The 22,318-nt window shown below is 36.9% G+C and overlaps 1 protein-coding gene across 3 annotated transcripts in view; it reads left to right on the forward strand.

The window, feature by feature from the left end:
* LOC308625846 (uncharacterized protein) overlaps positions 1-22,318 on the forward strand; it is an 805,208-nt gene that overhangs the window by 510,027 nt on the left and 272,863 nt on the right. For all 3 annotated transcript variants that reach the window (XM_081250421.1, XM_081250422.1, XM_081250423.1), the window contains exon 9: positions 15,848-16,057. In XM_081250421.1, coding sequence (XP_081106547.1) covers positions 15,848-16,035 — 188 coding nt within the window. In that variant the 3' untranslated portion in view covers positions 16,036-16,057. The remainder of the gene's footprint in view (positions 1-15,847; positions 16,058-22,318) is intronic.

Raw genomic sequence — 22,318 nt, forward strand, 5'->3', positions numbered from 1 at the left:
TCGAATGTTGGTGCATTTAATGTTGTCCCAGAGGTCTCTGAGACTGTCCTCAGTTCTTTTCATTCTTTTTTCTTTATTCTGCTCTGCAGCAGTTATTTCCACTCTTTTATCTTCCAGGTCACTTATCCATTCTTCTGCCTCAGTTATTCTGCTACTGATCCCATCTAGAGTATTTTTAATTTCATTTATTGTGTTGTTCATTGTTGCTTGTTTCATCTTTAGTTCTTCTAGGTCATTGTTAAATGTTTCTTGCATTTTGTCTATTCTATTTCCAAGATTTTGGATCATCTTTACTATCATTATTTTGAATTTTTTTTCAGGTAGACTGCCTATTTCCTTTTCATTTGTTAGGTCTGTTGGGTTTTTTTCTTGCTTCTTTATCTGCTGTGTGTTTTTCTGTCTTCTCATTTTGCTTATCTTACTGTGTTTGGGGTCTTCTTTTTGCAGGCTGCAGGTTCGTTGTTCCCGTTGTTTTTGGTGTCTGTCCCCAGTGGCTAAAGTTTGTTCAGTGGGTTGTGTAGGCTTCCTGGTGGAGGGGACTAGTGCCTGTGTTCTGGTGGATGAGGCTGGATCTTGTCTTTCTGGTGGGCAGGTCCATGTCTGGTTGTGTGTTTTGGGGTGTCTGTGGACTTATGATTTTAGGCAGCCTCTCTGCTAATGGTTGGGGTTGTGTTCCTGTCTTGCTAGTTGTTTGGCATAGGGTGTCCAGCACTGTAGCTTGCTGGTCGTTGAGTGAAGCTGGGTGCTGGTGTTGAGATGGAGATCTCTGGGAGATTTTCGCCGTTTGATATTATGTGGAGCTGGGAGGTCTCTTGTGGACCAGTGTCCTGAAGTTGGCTCTCCCTCCTCAGAGGCACAGCAGTGACTCCTGGCTGCAGCACCAAGAGCCTTTCATCCACATGGCTCAGAGTAAAATGGAGAAAAAGTAGAAAAGAAAGAAAGAAAGAAGGGAGGGAGGGAGGGAGGAAGGAAGGAAGAAGGGAAGGAAGGGAAAGAAAGAAAGAAGATAAAGTAAAATAAAATAAAGTAAGATAAAATAAAATAAAGTTATTAAAATAAAAAAATATTAAGAAAAAAATTTTTTTAAGATAAAAACAAACGAAAAACGGACGGATAGAACCCTAGGACAAATGGTGGAAGCAAAGCTATACAGACAAAATCTCACACAGAAGCATACACATACACACAAGAAGAGGAAAAGGGGAAAAAATCATAAATCTTGCTCTCAAAGTCCACCACCTCAATTTGGGATGATTCGTTGTCTATTCATGTATTCCACAGATGCAGGGTACATCAAGTTGATTGTGGAGCTTTAATCCGCTGCTTCTGAGGGTGCTGGGAGAGAATTCCCTTTCTCTTCTTTGTTCTCACAGCTCCTGGGGCTCAGCTTTGGATTTGGCCCCGTCTCTGTGTGTAGGTCGCCGGAGGGCGTCTGTTCTTCGCTCAGACAGGACGCGGTTAAAGGAGCAGCTGCTTCTGGCTCTCTCAGGCCATGGGGAGGGAGGGGTACGGAGTGTGGGTGGAGCCTGAGGCGCAGACGCCGGCGTGACGTTGCACCAGCCTGAGGCGCGCCGTGCGTTCTCCCGGAGAAGTTGTCCCTGGGTCCAGGGACCCTGGCAGTGGCGGGCTGCACAGGTTCTCCAGAAGGGAGGTGTGGATGGTGAGCTGTGCTCGCACACAGGCTTCTTGGTGGCGGCAGCAGTAGCCTTAGCGTCTCATGCCCTTCTCTGGGGTCCGCGCTTTTAGCCGCGGCTCGCGCCCGTCTCTGAAGCTCCTTTAAGCAGCGCTCTTAATCCCCTCTCCTCGCGCACCAGGAAACAAAGAAGGAAGAAGTCTCTTGCCTCTTCGGCAGGTCCAGACTTTTCCCCGGACTCCCTCCCGGCTAGACGTGGTGCAGTAACCCCTTCAGGCTGTGTTCACGCCACCAACCCCAGTCCTCTCCCTGCGCTCCGACCGAAGCCCGAGCCTCAGCTCCCAGCCCCGCCCTCCCCGGTGGGCGAGCAGACAAGCCTCTCCGGCTGGTGAGTGCTGGTCGGCACTGATCCTCTGTGCGGGAATCTCTCCGCTCTGCCCTCCGTACCACTGTTGCTTTGCTCTCCTCCGCGGCTCCGAAGCTTCCCCCCTCTGCCACCCACAGTCTCCGCCCGAGAAGGGGCTTCCTAGTGTGTGGAAACCTTTCCTCCTTCACAGCTCCCTCCCACTGGTGCAGGTCCCATCCCTATCCTTTTGTCTCTCTTTATTCTTTTTTATTTTGCCCTACCCAGGTACGTGGGGACTTTCTTGCCTTTTGGGAGGTCTGAGGTCTTCTGCCAGCGTTCAGTAGGTGTTCTACAGGAGTTGTTCCACATGTAGATGTATTTCTGGTGTGTCTGTGGGGAGGAAGGTTATCTCCGCGTCGTCTTACTCTTCCGCCATCTTCCCCTCGTCCTCCTGTCCCACTTTTTAACTGGGTTGTTTGTTTTCTTATTGTTGAATTTAAAGAGATTTTTGTATATTTTTAAAAACAGTCCTTTATCAGAAATGTCTTTTGCAAATGTTTTCTCCTAATCTTTGGCTTTTTTTTTTTTTTTTAATTCTCTTGACAGTGTTTTTGCAGAGCAGAAATTTTTAATGTTAATGAAGTCCAGCTTGTCAATTCTTTCTTCCATGGATCATGCCTTTGGTGTTGTAAGTAAAAAGTCATTACCATACCTAAGGTCATCTAGATTTTCTTTTGTGCTATTTTCTAGGAGTTTTATAGTTTTGCATTTTACACTTAGGTCCATGATACATTTTGAGTTAGTTTTTTTTTTTTTTTTACTCTTTTTAAAAAATGTTTTTAACATCTTTATTAGAGTATAATTGCTTTACAGTGGTGTGTCAGTTTCTGCTCTATGACAAAGTTAATCAGTTATACATATACATATGTTTCCATATCTCTTCCCTCTTGCGTCTCCCTCCCTCCCACCCTCCCTATCCCACCCCTCTAGGTGGTCACAAAGCACCGAGCTGATCTCCCTGTGCTATGCAGCTGCTTTCCACTAGCTATCTATTTTACGTTTGGTAGTGTATATATGTCCATGCCACTCTCTCACTTTGTCCCAGCTTACCCTTCCCCCTCCCCGTATCCTCAAGTCCATTCTCTAGTAGGTCTGCATCTTTATTCCTGTCTTGCTCCTAGGTTCTTCTGACCATTTTCTTTTTCTTTTTTTTTTTTAGATTCCACATATATATGTGTTAGCTTATGGTATTTGCTTTTCTCTTTCTGACTTACTTCACTCTGTATGAGTAAATTTTTTTGAATAATGTTAAGTTCTGTGTCCAGATTTTTTTTTGTTTTTGCATATAGATGTCTAATTATTCCAGCCTCATTTAATGAAAAAAATATCTTTACACCCTTGAATTATCTTTATTTCTTTGTCAAAGTTTAGTTGACTGTGTTTATGTGGATCTATTTCTGGGCTTTCTGTTCTGTTCCACTGATCTATTTGTCTATCCTTCTGCCAAAACCACACTGTCTTGATTAATGTAGCTTTATTGTAACTTTTGAAGTATAGACTGTCAGTCCTCCACCTTCAATATTGTGTTGGCTTTTATGGGTCTTTTGCTTTTCTGTATACAATTTAAGATCAGTTTGTTGATATTCACAAAATAACTTGCTGGGATGAGACTGCACTGAATCTATAGACCAAGTTGGGAATAATTGACATATTTACATGCAATTTACTTTTTAAATGTTCCCATTTGACTTGAACCCTTTTAACTGATAAGTAAAATATGGTAAGATCTAGTTATCAAGAAAATAAGATTGGTCTCAAAAGCTTAGTGTCTATATTCCTTTAACTCTAATACAAGGATCTGGTAAAGTAAAAAATGAATGGTGAACAGACCCTGTGGATTTGAATTGTGTAAGGGCAGTTTTCCCTCACTGCATGTTATTTGTGATCTAGAGGAGGAGGCTACAAATCAGAACAATTTATTTGATAACAAATAAATCACCTGAACTGCTATGCTTTTCTCTTTAGGAAGAAAGGTTTATCTACTTCCCTTACCTGATAGAGCTGTTGTGAGACTGCGTTAATATTAGAGAAACTGTGAAAAGTAATGAGTGCTAAGCTGTAATCACCATGGTCATCAACATTGCCAATTATATAATTGCCACTGTTTTCCACTCCAGAAGTTTATATGTAACTGAAGAATATATTTTTTGTCTAAATTTGAAATTTGTTTGGGTTATGAGTTTTGGATATAAACTGGTATTATGATTACAAATAAATTTAATGTCTAAGAAAAGCTACTGAAATGCGTAGATGTTAGGGCAGAGTACAGAAAATGTTTAAAGTAATATTTGCTTTTTATCATTTACTGTTTTACTATTACTTATATGTTTACTTTTTATTATTAGACATATAGTCTAAGTATGTTTATAACAGAAAATATAATTTGAATTCTATTTCTAGTATTCTAGTTCTAAAAAGATATGAAAAGCTGATTCAGAATATATTAAAATTAAGATTATGGGGGTCAAGAGCAGGAAGTGTGTTAGTTTAATCCTCTTTTCTCTCCTTCAGTTACTTGTTTTCCCAAGGTGGTGACTCCATTCTGTATTTGAATGAGGACTAAAATATGTGTGTGTGTCTGTCTGTCTGTAAAACTTGAATATATGATAGACTAGAACTCAGTATAATATATGATAACGATTTATATTACCAGTTAAAATGTACATATGGTTAGAAGATACCATACAAAAAATAGAATGGATTTGATTTTCTGAATTGAAATTGTGATTACAAATGTTTTGGGTTAACTGATATCACGTTTTACTTTCTGTATCTTATTCATAATCAACCAAAGCCATTTCACAAATCTTTGTAGTTCCATATTTCAAGATAGCCTTCCACCTAGTAACAAATTCAGTTAAACATTCTCAGCTCTTTAGCTCTATAATTTTGTGCAACTTGATTTTTTTAACTCTCAACACTTCTGGTTAGAATACTGAGAATTGTGATTTTCCCAGGAACAGGCCGTCTTAGTATTGTTGCCTTGTCAGCCATTGAGTGGGAGCAGCCTGTGGGAAGCCACAGCTTCACTGCAAACACTGCGCCTGAGATGGGCGCCAAGGCCAAAGGTCAATTATCCTTAGTCGCAGTTGTGAGAGATCTCAAAAGCATGTTTTTATGGCCACAATACTGGATGAGAGCTATTTTATTATTAGAGGAACTAATAAGGCCAAAAAAATGAAAGTATCAAATGAAATCCAAAGTATTTAAGCACATGATTTTTGGGGAGTTTGGGGTGGTTTCAAGCTTGTTATCTCTTTTCAATCTCACAACAACCCTAAGGAACAAATCTTAGTATCCTTATATTAAATATATAAAAATTGAAGTTTAGATGACTGACATCATCTTAATTTTAAGGAGATGCTTGAATAGTATATGATGCTATATCTAACTCAGTTGCTAAGTGGAGGCCTTGGTTTGGTTGTAGAAAATATGTTTTTTGCTGAAGAAAATGATAGAATCAGAAATCATAAGGTAATCCTCCTTTATTCAGTTTTTAAAAGGTTGTAGCAAGCATTCTGATTCTTAGGAATTTAGAGAAAACAACAGTTGCGACATTTAGAATAATTAACCACAGACATCTCCGTCTGTTCTGCAGGCTCCCCCTTGTTGGCTTAATTGCAATGTCAAAAGTCACATGCTTTTGAACTTTAATTTTCTTATTCCAAATAAGAGGAATCTGGCATCTTTTTGTGATCCTAGTCAGGTCACAAAATTTACACCAACAAACTTCTTCTGCTATTGAGTCTTTCTGGCTTAATGGAAAATTTAAGGGAAGCACATGTGAGATGCTATGAGTCCCATAGAAATAAAATAAACTGAATAATCCCAGTTTTCTGTTTCAAATTAAATTGCTCACCATTAAAATAAGATCTTGGGTTATATCTGTGTCTACTGTTAAAAATTAAAACCAGGAAAAAACTTTAAATATTTTAAAACAATTCATTTAAAATAACAATACTAAACCCATTACATGCTAACATAAACAACATTTTTATGAAAAATAACTCCCAAACAAAAAGAACTAAGGGAGAAGAATGACATTATTTTATACTTTTGCAAATCTCTTTAATGTCTAATTTAATAGACAGTAGTCAATTCTTATATCTGTATCTTCATCTGCTGCAATTCATTCTTATGATTGAAGTACGTGAAGAAAATATGGCCTCATGCAGATATCTAGTTGTCATCACATAAAATCGTATGTATTCTTTGATACTACACCAAAACTCAGCAAGTGGTTCTTTTGAAGATTAGTGTGTGAAATCTGACATCATATCAATATACTTTTGATACTTTGTTACATTAAAATCTGCTAGTTTATTATGCACTCTGAATGGGTCTTTTACCGGTGCCTAATTTTACCCATGCATGTATGTAACATATACATTGGTCATTCAGAAAATATTAGTTCACAGAATTATGCATATCTTCCAAATATCAAAACATCACATTTGTCAACATCACCACCAATTTCCTCAGAAAAATCTTAAGTATTGTGAGGTTCAAATTTTATCACTGGCAGCAAATTCTGCTGGTTTCTTCTGACAGATTTACTTCAGTCATTTTTGATAAAATACCTGCCAAATATTCATGTCTGAATAACCGTAGTTTGTTATTAATTCTTTCAAGTAAAATGATATTTCATGATAGACTGGCTAGTTCAACTTGTGATTCAGTTGCACAAGTGCTTTTCCTCCAGATCACCATCATACTTCAGTATACAGCAGAAGTGTATTTTGTATGCTTCCCATTTCATCACGTGGAATATTAAAATGATGTGTACTCAAGTTTCAAGATTTAGTGAAATTACACATTTTTACTGTTTCACCGAGGACATCCTTAAGGGAAATTATTTAATTAATTTAGTTATTAACTGTGGATCTGTGGTGGTGAGAAATACTATGACTACTAGTGGTTTGGTGCAAACTGCCAGCGGTTTTATCCACCATTGCTTTTGTACCATCAGTGTAATTGTGAACACAGTAAAAAAAATCAAGTAAAGTCTTAGTATTATTATGACAACTGTTTTGATCTTGTATATCCACTAGATCTTGGATTCTCAAGGGGTTTGCCGACCATACTTTGTAAACCTCTCTTCAAGATTACAGTTCAGAACTCTTGAGACTGTCTTAGAATATTTGGTCCATGAGGACAGGAATCCTTGTTTTGTTCATTTCTTTTTCCCAAGCATGTAGAGCAGTCTCTAACACAGGATGTAAGTACAAACGTACTTACTCATTGCATTAAAGAAAGAAACATTGAGTGCATGAATTCTAGTCCCTCTCCTCTCCCTTAACCCCTCACCACCAACTAGGCTATGTGCTGGATGGCTTTGTGATTTAGTTTTCTCATCTGTAAAATGGAGATAACATAAGTACCTAATTTATAGGTTTGTTTTCAAGATGAAATGTCACAATGCATTAAAATGCCTCACAGGGTGACCAACAGGTAGTGGTGTTGTTTAGTTATTTAAAAATATGTTAAGTATCCACAGATCTCTCAGTTACAGTTAGGTTCTGTTGCCTATAATAGGGTTTCAGTCAAAAGAGTAGTGTATCATACATTAATTAAGACCTAGGATAGCAGTTCAAGGCTCAGATGGTAGCTCCAGAATGTCTTCAGGCACGCAGGCTTCTATTTTCCTGTACTAATATTCTCCTACATGATTTTCATCTTAAGGTCACATCATGATCCAATATAGTTGCTGAAGCTCCAGTTTTCATTTCTGCATTAAAGGCCAGAAGAGGGAAGAAAGGTAGAAAGATTTTTTATAAAGTCTGCCCCTAGCTGAGTCGGCTCCCTTTAATGAGATTTCTCAGAAGTCTTATACCCCAATTCTACATTTTGTTGGCTGCAACATGGTCACATAAAAAGGAGGCAGAGAAGTTAGCCTTTTACTCTATGTATCAATATGCCTAGCTAAAAATTAGGGTTTCTCTACTAAGGAGAAAGAGGAAAACTGATGGCTTCCACCTATTGCTGGAACAATGCAGTAGGTCCTATGGAACATATAACATGAGTATATTCCATCATGCAAAAGTCTGATTGATACAGATTCCTTTTGCTCCTCTGTGGAGATAACAACTCTTTGACCCAGCACTGAACTCAGCACCTCACCATAGGCCTTTATCTTCAGTGAAGGACAGAGATTGTGCATTCGACTGTATCTAGTGCCTCTACATTCTCTCCAGGATCAAGCAATGGGAATTTATATGTACAGTGAGTCGAGTGTGATTTAGCTACACTGATGACTAACCATTTTAGGCTGAACTGAGAGCACTATAGCTTCTCTAAGTTTCCTGAATCTTATCCCAATTATATTTCATTTAATAACAGTCAGTGATATATCTGGTGGCAGGGGAAATGAAACTACATGCTTTTATGGGATCATTCATCAAGAACTAATTGAAGCTTTCATACAGTTTAGTGCTGATAAAACAGTGTAACAATAAACAATAACAAAATTCACTGGAGAAGGATTTGTTTTGCCGTGAGGAAAATGGTTCTGTTTCATCCTGGGATTCCTGGTTAAAAGAGTCTCCAGTTTACAAAGGGATAAGCACAGGCTCCTCTGCATAATGACGGGGTGGAAGCTGTGTCAAATGTATTAGTGCTGCTCCAGTGGAGCCATTCTCAGCCTAAGTATCTGCTATTGTGTTGGACTCTGGCAGGGGGCTGCAGGACCAATAGGATTCTTAGAAGTTTCTTTCTGCTATTTATTGTTATTGTGCTTGCAGCAGCTCCGTCGTAGTTTTTATTGGAAAATATGTGAATAACCTTAAGGAGTACTTTAACAAAATTTAGATTTAAAAAAAATAAAATCCCAGTTTAAGAAGCTTCTGTTTGAATACTTCTGTTTATGGAGTTGGTTTCCTTTTTGTCAGTGGAATTCCTGTTCTTCCATATGTGGTGTTTGCACATTTGGCTTAACTGAAAAGGAAGAAATAGAGAATAGACACCTTACTTATTTTCTTGGAAGTGATTTAAATGAAATATTAGCAAAATGAAATGTATGAGAAATGTGCTGCAAACTGCTGTAGACCTGAACATTCACTTGCTATATTTATATGACTTAGATAGCAGTAAGCATGATACTATAGGTGCTGAATTTACCTGGTAACTGGTATGTCTTATAAGTAATAACCACAGATTTTGTTGGTAAAACATATTACATATTACATTCAACTTGACTCTAGGCAATTAGACTGGACTCTCTACTATCACCATTTTAAAATTGCTCAAATACCATTAAATGGATACAGATTTTAGAAGAATGATCATCATGTAAGACTCATAAGATGATATAAATGACCCTCTTTAATAGACACAGTTAATGTTGATTAATGTGTCTTGAAAACCTATCTACAAAACAAGAAACCCTAGTAATGTAGATATAGTCAGATACTGTAATTTTAATATGCAAATTTTTCTTCAATTTTGTTTCGCATTATAAAAAGTAATTTCTCTTAAGGGGTTTTTAAACAATGATTTTCTGAAAGTCTTAATACATCTTAAACAAAGTACTACAAGCCTAAATTAGTCCCTAAAAGGACAGGAATTTAGAGAGACCACAATCACTCTTTCCCTTTGCTAAGAAGCCAAATTAATGCTTCGTGTACTTAGTTGCCAGTCACTTCAGTTAATTTGCAGTACCGTTAATGAGTGAAGGATAAATTCATATCATGACAAGTAAGTATAAATATAATAGATAAAATAATAATTGTAGATTTCATAACTTTCATTTTATAAAGCATATTTGACTTTCCACATAGCTATGCCAAACAGAATTCTATGGCAAAGACATCTAAAGATGGTAATGACAGATTAGCATAAATTAAGTTGGCACCATTCTGTAATGCTTCCACTGTGGTTCTCAAACACACTAGGCAGCTTCTATGCCAGGAACTTGCCTCTGTATGACAGACACCCTCTTTCTCGATATTTCCATTGAGCTTGCTCACTCATGTCTTTTGGGCTCTGATCAAATGCCACCTTCTCAGTGAGGTCTTCCTGACTACCTTATTTTGTATTGCAATTCTCACCCCCAAATCATATATCCTAATTGCTATCTGCTTTATTTTTCTTCATAAACACTTATTATTATCTGACACCCCAGTATTATCTATTTATTTGTTTGCTAACTATACTTTCTAGAATTTAAACTCTGCAAGGACAGGTGGTCTGTATGTTTTCTCTGTTGCTGGATCCCAGAGCCTGAAATATAATCGGCATTCAAGTGATATATGCTGAGTAAATGGATTAGGGTTCTAGATCTCCCATATCTCACACGCTAGCACTTTGAACTTAGGCAAGTCACTTAACCTACTGATTTCTGTTTCCTGAGAAATAATGATGCCTCTTACATTTTGCTGTTTGAACAGAACACTATAGCTGAAAGATTTTGCTGAGGGCAAATGATGTTTTGCTGTTGAAACATCAAATGGCTTTCAGGAAACCCTGTAGAAGTAATAGATTTTGGCTTGCTTGGATTATCTGGCTTACAGGAGATCTAGACTTGGTTTAGGGAGTTGGTTTTGGTACACTAATTAAAGCTATGAACACTTTGCCTATTGTTAACTTGCTAGTGCTAGAGCAATCAGTTAATCATGTGACCAAAAGCAGGCGGTGATTGATAGAAACAGATTTCAGAGGTGACATTTAGATGTGAGACAGAATTTGAGGGATGGTAATTTAGGTAGGGTAAAGGTGGTAGGATGCTAAAGCTAACTGGCCTACAGGAGAATTAAAGGGGTGAGTGTGGCCTCACTTATAGCATGTTATTAAGAAAAGTGGGGCATTATCTAAGAAAGGGTAGTGTGATTGTTAATTATATGTGTCAGCTTGGTTAGGCTATGGTATCCAGGTGTTTGGCCAACCATTAGTCTAGATGTTGTTCTGAGGGCACTTTGTACATGTGATTAACTTCTACAATCAGTTGATTATTTATTTATTTATTGTTTAAGTCTGAGTTTAATTTTAAACAAATTTATATGACATTTTTTTTCTGTAAATCAGTTGATTTTAGGTAAAGGAAATTACCCTTGATAATGTGGGTGGTGGGCCTGGGCCTCATCCAACTAGCTGAAGTCCTTAAGTGTAAAAAACTGAGGTTTCCTGTAGCAGGAATTCTGCCTCAGGACTGTTATATAAAAATCACACATCAGTTTCTAGCCTGCCTGTTTGCCCTATGGATTTGCTAACTCCAACATTGCCGTGAGCTAATTCTATGTAATCTCTCTCTCTCTCTCCCTTTCTCTCTCTCTCTTTATCCTATTGGCTCTGTTTTTCTGGAGAACCCTGACTGATACAAGTAGTAATCTGTGGTTTACAATTCCCGATTTGGGAATTACTTTGAGGATTAAATAAAACAGTGTATGCTAATTTCATGATAAAATGTTATCACACAGTAGGTGCTCAAAGAGTGGTCATTCTCATTATGGTGATAGTGGAGATGATCAGGTGATATGTTTACCAATGGAGTCTGATCCTCAGTTAGCCTATGATAGCATCCACTGAGTACCTGAAGTTAACTGACTGATTTGACAAGTCAAATTCAAATAAAGGAAAGGAGTTCAGTCTCCTAGAATAGGTGCAAAATATGAAGGAAATCTGAAAGCAAATTCCTGTATGTAACTACAGGGAGAATAGTGGTTGGAAAGGGTATAAATTCTTGAGTCAACAGCCTGGGGTTCAAATTCCATCTTTCCTTCTCACCTATCATATGATATTATTTGTGAAATGGATATAATAATGCTTTCCCCACAGGCTTATTGTGGAATTTTAGTGAAACAAATTATATAAAACATTCAGGACTCTATCTGTCATATTCTCCTCCTCATACAACAAATTCGCATCAAATTTCCCAATTTTTGAAATTTAGACTTCAGTCTTTGTATGCCAAATGAGGGGTCAGTTTCATAATTGGAGACAGACACTTTTTTCTTTTCCCCTCCAGGTAAATGAAACTTTACTGAGACAAAAGAACACTGATAAAGCACAAGCAAGTTTTAATGCAGTTTTGCATTGACTAAGACTTCATAGAGAAGAAAAGGATGGCTCCCTTGCCATACAGGGTGTTGCAGAGTTAAAGCCTCTCACCCTTATATATAGGCAGGTTCATAGAGAAGAAGTGGAATATACCCCAATATCAAGGATGCTCAGGAAGTCCTTCAAGGGCAGCTTTAATTTGCTTATCCCAGCAGATTCAAGAGTAGCAATAAGGGCCCGGGTGTGCTCTGTCATTGCAAAGTCAACTAGGGGACATAGATAACAAAACTAAGTTCTTTACAGAGTTACAGAGTAAGAGAAACCAGAGTCATTGTCAGCTTTATAAAGTATGTTTTTTATTATATGTCCATATGTGTATTTTAACATCAGTAGTGCTTATTAATGAAGATTTAAGATTTATTCAGTCTCAGGAATATCATTTAATTTGAAATAAAGAAACAGAGTAGTTCTAATGCCATAAATGTATCTTCTGCAAACACTACAAGAAAAAGGCACTTTTTATAAAAGGGAAGGAACAGATTAATCTGATTATAATATTATTTCTTGAGAAACTAAGGCATGATAAAGAATACTTTAGAAAAACAAAATTGGTATAATGTTATAACAGAGATATATTTCATCTAAATAATTAAGAAACTGAATCGATGAACTTGCACCATGCAACTAAAACGTGGCAACAATAATAATAATAATAAAAACTTTAAAAGCAGAGTGCATGCTACCAGGTGTGCTGAGTGTGCCTAGGGGGAAGGCTCTGGCCAGCACTTCTCCAGCAGGACATGCCTGGGACTGAGTCAGGAAGGCAGGTAAGTCTGGGATACCTTCAGGCAGGTAGAAGCAGAAATATAGGTAGGCAATGTTCTGCTGGAGCATCTGAGGTCAGAGACCAGGTGCTGAAGCAGTCTGGATTGGGGGTGAGCTGAAATCATAGTCATTAAGACAAGGTGGATTGAAAAAAGAGGTGGGAGGTGAGGCAGCAGCCGTGTTGTGTTCACCGGTACCAAAAAGAAGGGTTCGCTGGTACCAAAAAGAAGGAAGGATTAAGGCAGACATGAGGCCAAAGTTCACCGTTTTTTTTTAATTTTCAAATTGTTAATAGCATTATTTGACTTAATCATACATATTACAAACTTTTTTAGGTCTTCCCATTTATATCATGTACCTTTTTTATTGTATCACACTGATACATAATCTATTTTTAAGAATTTCTTCTTATTTAAATGAATGTAAATCCATATTGTCACTTTCAAAAATTTGCATAATAATTTATTTGATGATGCTACCAACACATATTTTATCCAGTTCTTTAGATGGGCATTTAGGCTTTTGATAGTTTTTTTCTAATTTAAACGCTATTATAATAACAAATCTTTAAAACTACTGGGGTTTTTTTATGGTTATTTCAAGTGTAAATAAAATACATTTTTCATCCTGAAAGTAATAGAATCACATGAAGAAAGTTTGGAAAACAGAAAAATTAAATAAAGCATTTATACTTCTACCATTATCATGTATCATCATTTTGGCTTACTGTTTTAGGATCTTTTTGTTGTCCTAATTTTTATCACCTTTAATGATCTGATAGGCAACCATAACTACAGAGCTGAGGTCCCTCAAACCTCAGCTCTGAAGTTATGCCAACATGCCTCAAGACAGAATATAGGGTAAAGGGAAGGGAGGTTGTGATAATCAGCAGCTTCTTCAGGACAAGAGAGATGATGCTAACTCTTCCAAGTATGAAACAGATCTCATGGAGGCTGACTTTCTGCATCCCGCCAGTTAGCCTGGCTGCATCTGTCATTCCAGGGGCAGCCTGAGCTTCTGGTCCTAGAATGTTATTGGGTTGAATGCTATGAAAACTAGTATTTATTAACAAGACAAACTACACTTGTAGCATTGTATACATTATCCTATTTAATCTCTACAACACTTTGAGGTAGATATAACAAGTCTCTTTTTGTAGATAAGATTATTGGTTCAGAAAGGTTAAGTAACTTGGCCAAGATTACATTACACAGCGGAACTGGAATTGAAATCTGTAACTCTGAGCCTCTGAAATAAACTTGTGAATAGCATACCGATGTCCTAGGGTATGTGGATGTGGCAGTAGGTGGTAGTAGGTTCCAAAATCTAATTCTTCTTGATTATATCCTTCTCTTCAGTGACACACTAGAGTTGTCATTTTGTGAATTAGAAATGTGGGAACATATAAGACTCAAAATCACCTTCACTTATGTGATAGATGGGTTAGTGATGCTGTAAATTTGGTTATGTGTTTTGTAACTTGGAGGACATATAAGGTGAACTCTTTTCGCTTAGCTCTACCACATAAATAACCTAGCCAAAGGTTTTGATGATAAGGAACCCAGGATATTTTAGGGCTTAAGAGAGAGTTTCAGATGATAGTATCACTTGTGATAACGATTTATCTTTGGTTGTACCACATACCAGGGGTGACTAGCAAGGAAGAGAGATTGAATGAGGCATGGACGGGCATAATTGGCACTGGAGAAAGAGTAAAGAAACTGACTAGAATTAATATATTTTATAGAAATTAAAAGTAACTTTTTTAACATCTTTATTGGAGTATAATTGCTTTACAATGGTGTGTTAGTTTCTGCTTTAAAACAAAGTAAATCAGTTATACATATACATATGTTCCCATATCTCTTCCCTCTTGCATCTCCCTCCCTCCCACCCTCCCTATCCCACCCCTCTAGGTGGTCACAAACCACCGAGCTGATCTCCCTGTGCTATGCGGCTGCTTCCCACTAGCTATCTATATTTCGTTTGTTAGTGTATATATATCCATGCCACTCTCTCACTTTGTCCCAGCTTACCCTTCCCCCTCCCCATATCCTTGGGGATATCCTCATATCCCCAAGTCCATTCTCTAGTAAGTCTGTGTCTTTATTCCCATCTTACCGCTACGCTCTTCATGACCTTTTTTTGTTTTTTGTTTTTCTTAGATTCCATATATATGTGTTAGCATACGGTATTTGTTTTTCTCTTTCTGACTTACTTCACTCTGTATGACAGACTCTAGGTCCATCCACCTCACTACAAATAACTCAATTTCGTTTCTTTTTATGGCTCAGTAATATTCCATTGTATATATGTGCCACATCTTTATCCATTCATCTGTTGATGGACACTTAGGTTGCTTCCATGTCCTGGCTACTTCTCATGAGATTAATGAATCAAAGTGTTCTACTTCCATCTGATCCAAAGTGAATGTCTGTAGTTTAGGGAGAATCCAGTCTAGTACAGTCGTACCTCAGAAATATTGTGGGTTCGGTTCCAGACCACTGCAATAAAGTAAATATCAAAATAAGGCAACTCACACAATTTTTGTTTTGGTTTCCCAGTGCATGTAAAAGTTATATTTACACTATACTGTAGTCTATTAAGAGTGCAATAGAATTATATCTAAAAACAATTTACATACCTTAATTTAAACATTGCTAAAAAATGCTAATCATCATCTGAATCTTCAGCAAGTTATCTCTTTGCTGGTGGAGGGTCTTGCGTCGATGTTGATGGCTGCTCACTGATCAGGGTGGTGGTTGCTGAAGGCTGGGGTGGCCGTGGACATTTCTTATAATAAGACAACAATGAAGTTTGCTGACTCTGCCTTTCACAAATGACTTCTCCGCAGCATGCAATGCTGCAGATAACATTTTACCCATAATAGAACTTCTTTCAAGATTGGAGTCAATCCTCTCAAACTCTGCTGCTGCTTTATCCGCTAAGTTTATGTAATATTCTAAATCCTTTGTCCTTTGTTTTCATTTCAGCAATCATCACAACATCTTCACCAGGAGTAGATTTCATCTCGAGAAACCACTTTCTTTGCTTAGCCATAAGAAGAAACTCCTCATCTATTCAAGTTTATCATGATATTGCAGCAATTCAGTCGCATCTTCAAGCTCCACTTCTAATTCTAGTTCTCTTACTATTTTCACCACAGCTGAGGAAATCTTGAACCCTTCGAAGTCATTCATGAGGTTGGTATCAACTTCTTCCAAATTCCTATTAATGTCTATATTTTGACCTCTTCCCTTGAATCACAAACGTTCTTAATGGTGAGTATTTTCCAGAGTGTTTTCAATTTATGTTTCCCAAATCCATTAGAGGAATAACTATCTATGGCAACTACAGCCTTATGGAATGTATTTCTTAAATAATAAGACTTGAAAGTCCAAATTACTCTTTGATCCATGGGCTTCAGATTGGATGTTGTGTTAGCAGGCATGAAAACAACATGAATATCATTGTGTGTCTCCATCAGAGCTCTTGGGTGACCCAGGTACATTGTCAGTGACAGTGTGTTTTGAAATGAATCTTTATTTCTGAGCAGTAGGTCTCAACAGTGGGTTTAAAATATTCAGTAAACCATGTTGTAAATAGATGTGTTGTTATCCAGGCTTTGTTGTTCCATTTGTAGAGCACAGGCAGAGTAGACATAGCATAATTCTTAAGGGCCCTAGGATGTTTTGGAATGGTATATGAGTACTGGCTTCAACTTCAAGTCACCAGTTGCAATAGCCCCTAACAAAAGAGTCAACCTGTCCTTTGAAGTTTTGAAGCCAGCCATTGAGATTTCTCTAGCTATGAATGTCCTAGATAGTATATTCTTCCAACATAAGGCTGGTTCATTTACATTGAAAATCTCTTGTTTAGTGTAGCCACCTTCATGAACTTATCTTAGTTAGATCTTCTGAATAACTTGTTGCAACTTCTATGTCAGCACTTGTACTTTTATCTTGTAGAAATGGCTTCTTTCCTTAAACCTCATGAACCAAACTTTGCTGGCTTCAAACTTTCCTTCTGCAGCTTCCTTACCTCTTTCAGCCCTCATAGAATTGAAGAGAGTTAGGGCTTTGCTCTGGATTTGGCTTTGGCTTAGGGGAATGTTGTGGTTAGTTTGATTTTTCTAACCAGACCATTAAAACTTTCTCCATATCAGCAAGTCTGTTTCACTTTTTCATTTGTGTGGTCACTGGAGTAGCACTTTTAATTTCCTCTAAGAACTTTTCTTTTGTATTCAAAACTTGGCTAACTGTTTGGTGCAAGAAGCCTAGATTTAGGCCTTTCTTGGCTTTTGATACCCTTTCCTCACTAAGCTTAATCATTTCTAGCTTTTGTTTTTAAAGTGAGTGCTGTGTGATACTTCCTTTTACTTGAATACTTAGGGGTCATTGTAGGGTGATTAATTGGCCTAATATCAATATTATCCTGTCTCATGTAATAGGGATGCCCAAGGAGAGGGAGAGAGACAGGGGAACAGCTGCTTGGTGGTGCAGTCAGAACATACTCAACAGTTATTGATTAAGTTTGTCATCTTGTGTGGGCGGGGTTCATGGTGCCCCCAAACAATTTCAATAGTAACGTCAAAGATCACTGATCACAGATCACCATAACAAATTTAATAATAATGATAAAGTTTGAAATATTGCTAGAATTACCAAATGTGACATAAAGACAGGAAGTAAGCCAGTGCTGCTGGAAAAATGGCACCAATAGACTTGCTTGTTGCAGTGTCGACACAAACCTTCAATTTGTAAAAAATGCAATATTTAACAAGTTCAATAAAATGAGGTATGCCTCTGTAAAGAATAGACTAGGTAGGGCCCTAGTACAATGGATATCTATTACTTTCTTCGACTATCAACTTCCCATTTTTTCTAAGTCCGTGTCTTCCCCAGTCCTGCCATCCATATTGCAGCAGCAGGATCAACCTTATAACCAGGTGACTTCAGTTGACAGGTTTGTGGTGGGCAATTTGCCAGATATGGAACACTGAGTCCCTATCCTGGAGATTTAGAACTTGGGGCCAAGAATGTCATGCTTTCATTGGGGGTCTGGACTGTTAGGAACAGTCATATGACCATATGTCCTGGCCTGTGGACCAGAGATTAAGAAGCAATGACAGAAAGAAAGAAAAATAAACCAGAACCTCAGAGAGAAGCAGAGAAGAAAATTGCTCATATCTAGTTTTTCTTCAGGCCCCGTCCCATTGTTACATTTGGGTTCAGTGAGATATCTCATAACTTTATAAAATTCTGTTTCTATATTAAACAGTTTAGAGCTGGGTTTCACTTCTAACCACAAGAATTCTATTATAATTAGTCTTAAACTAAGTTTGAAATTAATGGAGTCAAGAGCAAAAAGTGTGGCAGCTTCCATGTTTGATATGCAAGCCAGATTATCTATATAGGAAATATGAAAAACTTAGTGGCTTTCTAAATTCAGAATCAGATGCCACTGTAGTCAACTATATTAATAAAGGTGACTCTTAGTTCTTGAGGAAAATATGACATTTAACTAACAGTACCAAAGGCAATCTCTCACCTTTTGAAAAGGTCTTTTTACTCTTTAATATGATTGTTAAAATAGCGGTGGATTTTTTTTCATGGCTGGTGCTGTGGAAAGAAAATAGGAATAACTTGACCACAGTGAAAGTTTCATTTCAGAATTATTTTCAAACTACTTATATGAAAGAGCAACCAAACCAAACCAAACAAACCCCTCCTGTTCCAACTTATTTTATAAGGAAATGTGCATAAAAGTAAAACAAATACAAGAAATTAAAGTATTTTAAAGAAAATCTATCCATTGAAGTTTAATTATGTTGGAGAGAACCAATATTGAAAAGTGTTTAATAATAATTGCACCTTTAACAATCTAGAATTTCTGAAAATATTATATATACTCTAAATTTTTTTTTAGATTTTATTTTATTTGTTTATTTTTTAACATCTTTATTGGAGTAAAATTGCTTTACAATGGTGTGTTAGTTTCTGCTGTATAACAAAGTGAATCAGCTATACATATACATATATCCCCATATCTCCTCCCTCTTGCATCTCCCTCCCACCCTCCCTATCCCACCCCTCTAGGTGGTCACAAAGCACCAAGCTAATCTCCCTGTGCTATGCGGCTGCTTCCCACTAGCTATCTCTTTTACATTTGGTAGTGTGTATATGTCCATGCCACTCTCTCACTTCGTCCCAGCTTACCCTTCCCCCTCCCCGTGTCATCAAGTCCATTCTCTACGTCTGCATCTTTATTCCTGTCTACTCTAACATTTGTATGTGATATGTCTTAGTGATACATCAAGAAAAGAAAATATCAATTAATAACTTTCAGATATATGTTCAGGGCTCAAATCATTAACAAATTTTATTTCCACTTTCTAGCTAAAAAATAATAAATGTAATCTCTTATCCTATGTTACAGTATTCTGAGAAGCATGACTTCCTGAACAGTATATATTTTAGGTCTACATATATGCTATTATAGTCAATGTAGAATTTTTCTTTGCAACTGTTTAAATAAATACAACATATTACACAAAATAAACCTAAAACTTTATTTTTTAATAATGTATTTCTTTTTTATAAATGTAACATGTTTTCAGGATGGAGGGTTTGTAGGATATATAAACATCAATCTGAAACTAAAACCATGGGAAATATATCTACTGGCTCACTGTTAATAATTTGATGTTGTTTATTCTAGTATCTTTTCATATAGGTTAAAGTATAGTAAATGTGTCACGAAAGGAATGGAAAGCAGTGACAAACTGGGAAGATGTTTGTAGCATGTAGAGCAAAGGATTTCATATTCTCTCTAAAACATGTCTACATGGCTTTTAATATCTTCATAGAGATATATGTGTATATCATATATTATATATATACATAGAAATATATTGTATATTTATATTATACAGTTGTATATATCAATAACTTATTTACACTTGTATGTGTAAATAAGATTTTATTTAATATATCTAGCTAGCTCCTTGTTGATGGAACATTAGCTCAAAATTTTTGCTCTTATAAGTAATCCTGCAATTAACATTCTTGTACATAAATCCTGGAAACATCTATAATTATTTCTTAAGCAAAATTATTAATAGAGAAATTATTGCATCAAGAGAAATGAGCATTTTTAAGGCTCTTGACATGTCTTGCCAGATGGGATTAAGATAATTTTTAAAATATGCTTTAAGATATTTAACATATTGCTTTGTACTAAGTATAATAAAATATGGTCATTACCCACCTGGTCATGGGTCTCTTCCAAGTGTATCTGCCCCAACTCCTCTCCTAAAGAAACTGAGGTCAACAAGCTGGTGTAGCTTTCTATTTGCTCATGCAAACATATGTATGAAGTGTGTTTCTTCATTTTTAACACCAAATAGAACCATATTAATGACAATAATCAGTGTCATTATTTCTTTCAAAAATATTATGTACATCAAGGAGGTTTATTCCCTATATTTTCTTTTAAGAGTTTTATGTTTTACAGTCTTACATTTAAGTCTTTAATCCATTTTGAGTTAATTTTTCTGAGTGGTGAAAGATAGGAGTCCAGTTTCATTCCTTTATTTGTGAGTACCCAATTTTCCCAGCACCACTTATTGAAGAGACTGTCTTTTCTCTATTGAGTATTCTTGGCTCCCTTGTCAAATAATAGTTGGTCATACATTCATGGGTTTATTTCTGGGCTGTTGATTCTGTTCAATTGGTGTGTGTGTCTGGTTTTTTTTGTTTTGTTTTGTTTTGTTTGTTTTAAATTATAGTGTGCTAAATAAATATTAGCTTTATTTTTAAAAGTTTCCCATATATTTATAATCAACACTAAGTTTTAAATATTTTAACAAATATTTTAAAAAAATTTTATTGGAGTAGAGTTGATTTATAGTGTTGTGTTAGTTTCTGCTGTACAGCAAAATGAATCAGTTATACATATACATATATCCATTGTTTTTTAAGATTCTGTCCCCATATAGGTCATTACAGAGTGAACAGAAATATAGGTCAATGGAACAGGTTAGAAAGTCCAAAGATAGACCCAAGCAGCTGTGGTCACCTAATCTATGACAAAGCAAGCAAGAATATACATACAATGAGAAAAGACCGTCTCTTAAATAAGTGTGGCTGGGCAAACTGGACAGCTACATGTAAAAGAGTGAAATTAGAACACTCCCTAACACCATACACAAAAGTAAACTCAAAATGGATTAAAGACCTAAGTGTAAGGCCAGACACTATAAAACTCTTAGAAGCAAACATAGGCAGAACACTCTTTGACATAAATCACAGCAATATCTTTTTGGATCCACTTCCTAGAGTAATGAAAATAAAACCAAAAATAAACAAATGGGACCTAATTTATCTTAAATGCTTTTGCACAGCAAAGGAAACCATAAAAAAGTGAAAAGACAACTCAGAGAATGGGAGAAAATATTTGCAAATGAAGCAACTGACAAGGGATTAATCTCCAAAATATACAAAAAGCTCATGAGGCTCTATATCAAAAAAAACCAAACAACCCAGTCAAAAAATGGGCAGAAAATCTAAATAGACATTTCCCCAAAGAAGATATACAGATGGCCAAAAAGCACATGAAAAGATGCTCAACATCACTAATTATTAGAGAAATGCAAATGAAAACTATAGTGAGGTATCATCTCACACAGATCAGAATGGCCATCATCAAAAAATATACAAACAATAAGGCTGGAAAGGGTCTGGAGAAAAGGGAACCCTCTTGCACTGTTGGTGGGAATGTAAGTTGATACAGCCACTATGGAGAGCAGTATGGAAGTTCCTTCAAAAACTAAAAATAGAGCTACCATATGATCCTGCAATCCCACTACTGGGCATATACCCTGAGAAAACCACCCCAACGTTCATTGCAGCACTATTTACAATAGCCAGGGCATGGAAGCAACCTAAATGTCCATTGATAGAGGAATGGATAAAGATGTGGTACATATATACAATGGAATATTACTCAGCCATAAGAAAGAATGAAATAATGCCACTTGTAACAACACGGATGGACCTAGAGATTGTCATACTGAGTGAAGTAAGTCAGGCAAAGACAAATACCATATGATATCGCTTATATGTGGAATCTAAAAAATATGGTACAAATGAACTTATTTACAAAACAGAAATAGAGTCACAGATGTAGAAAACAAACATAAGGTTACCAGCGGGGAAAGTGGGATGGGGGAAAGGGATACATTGGGAGACTGCGATTGACATATACACACTACTATATATAAAATGGATAACTAGGGCTTCCCTGGTGGTGCAGTGGTTGGGGGTCCGCCTGCCGATGCAGGGGGCATGGGTTCGTGCCCCAGTCTGGGAGGATTCCTCATGCTGCGGAGCAGCTGGGCCCGTGAGCCATGGCCTCTGAGCCTGCGCATCCGGAGCCTGTGCTCCGCAGCGGGAGAGGCCACA

This window comes from Mesoplodon bidens (genome assembly GCF_964165515.1).
Source record: "Mesoplodon bidens genome assembly, chromosome: 12".
NCBI lineage: Eukaryota > Metazoa > Chordata > Mammalia > Artiodactyla > Ziphiidae > Mesoplodon > Mesoplodon bidens.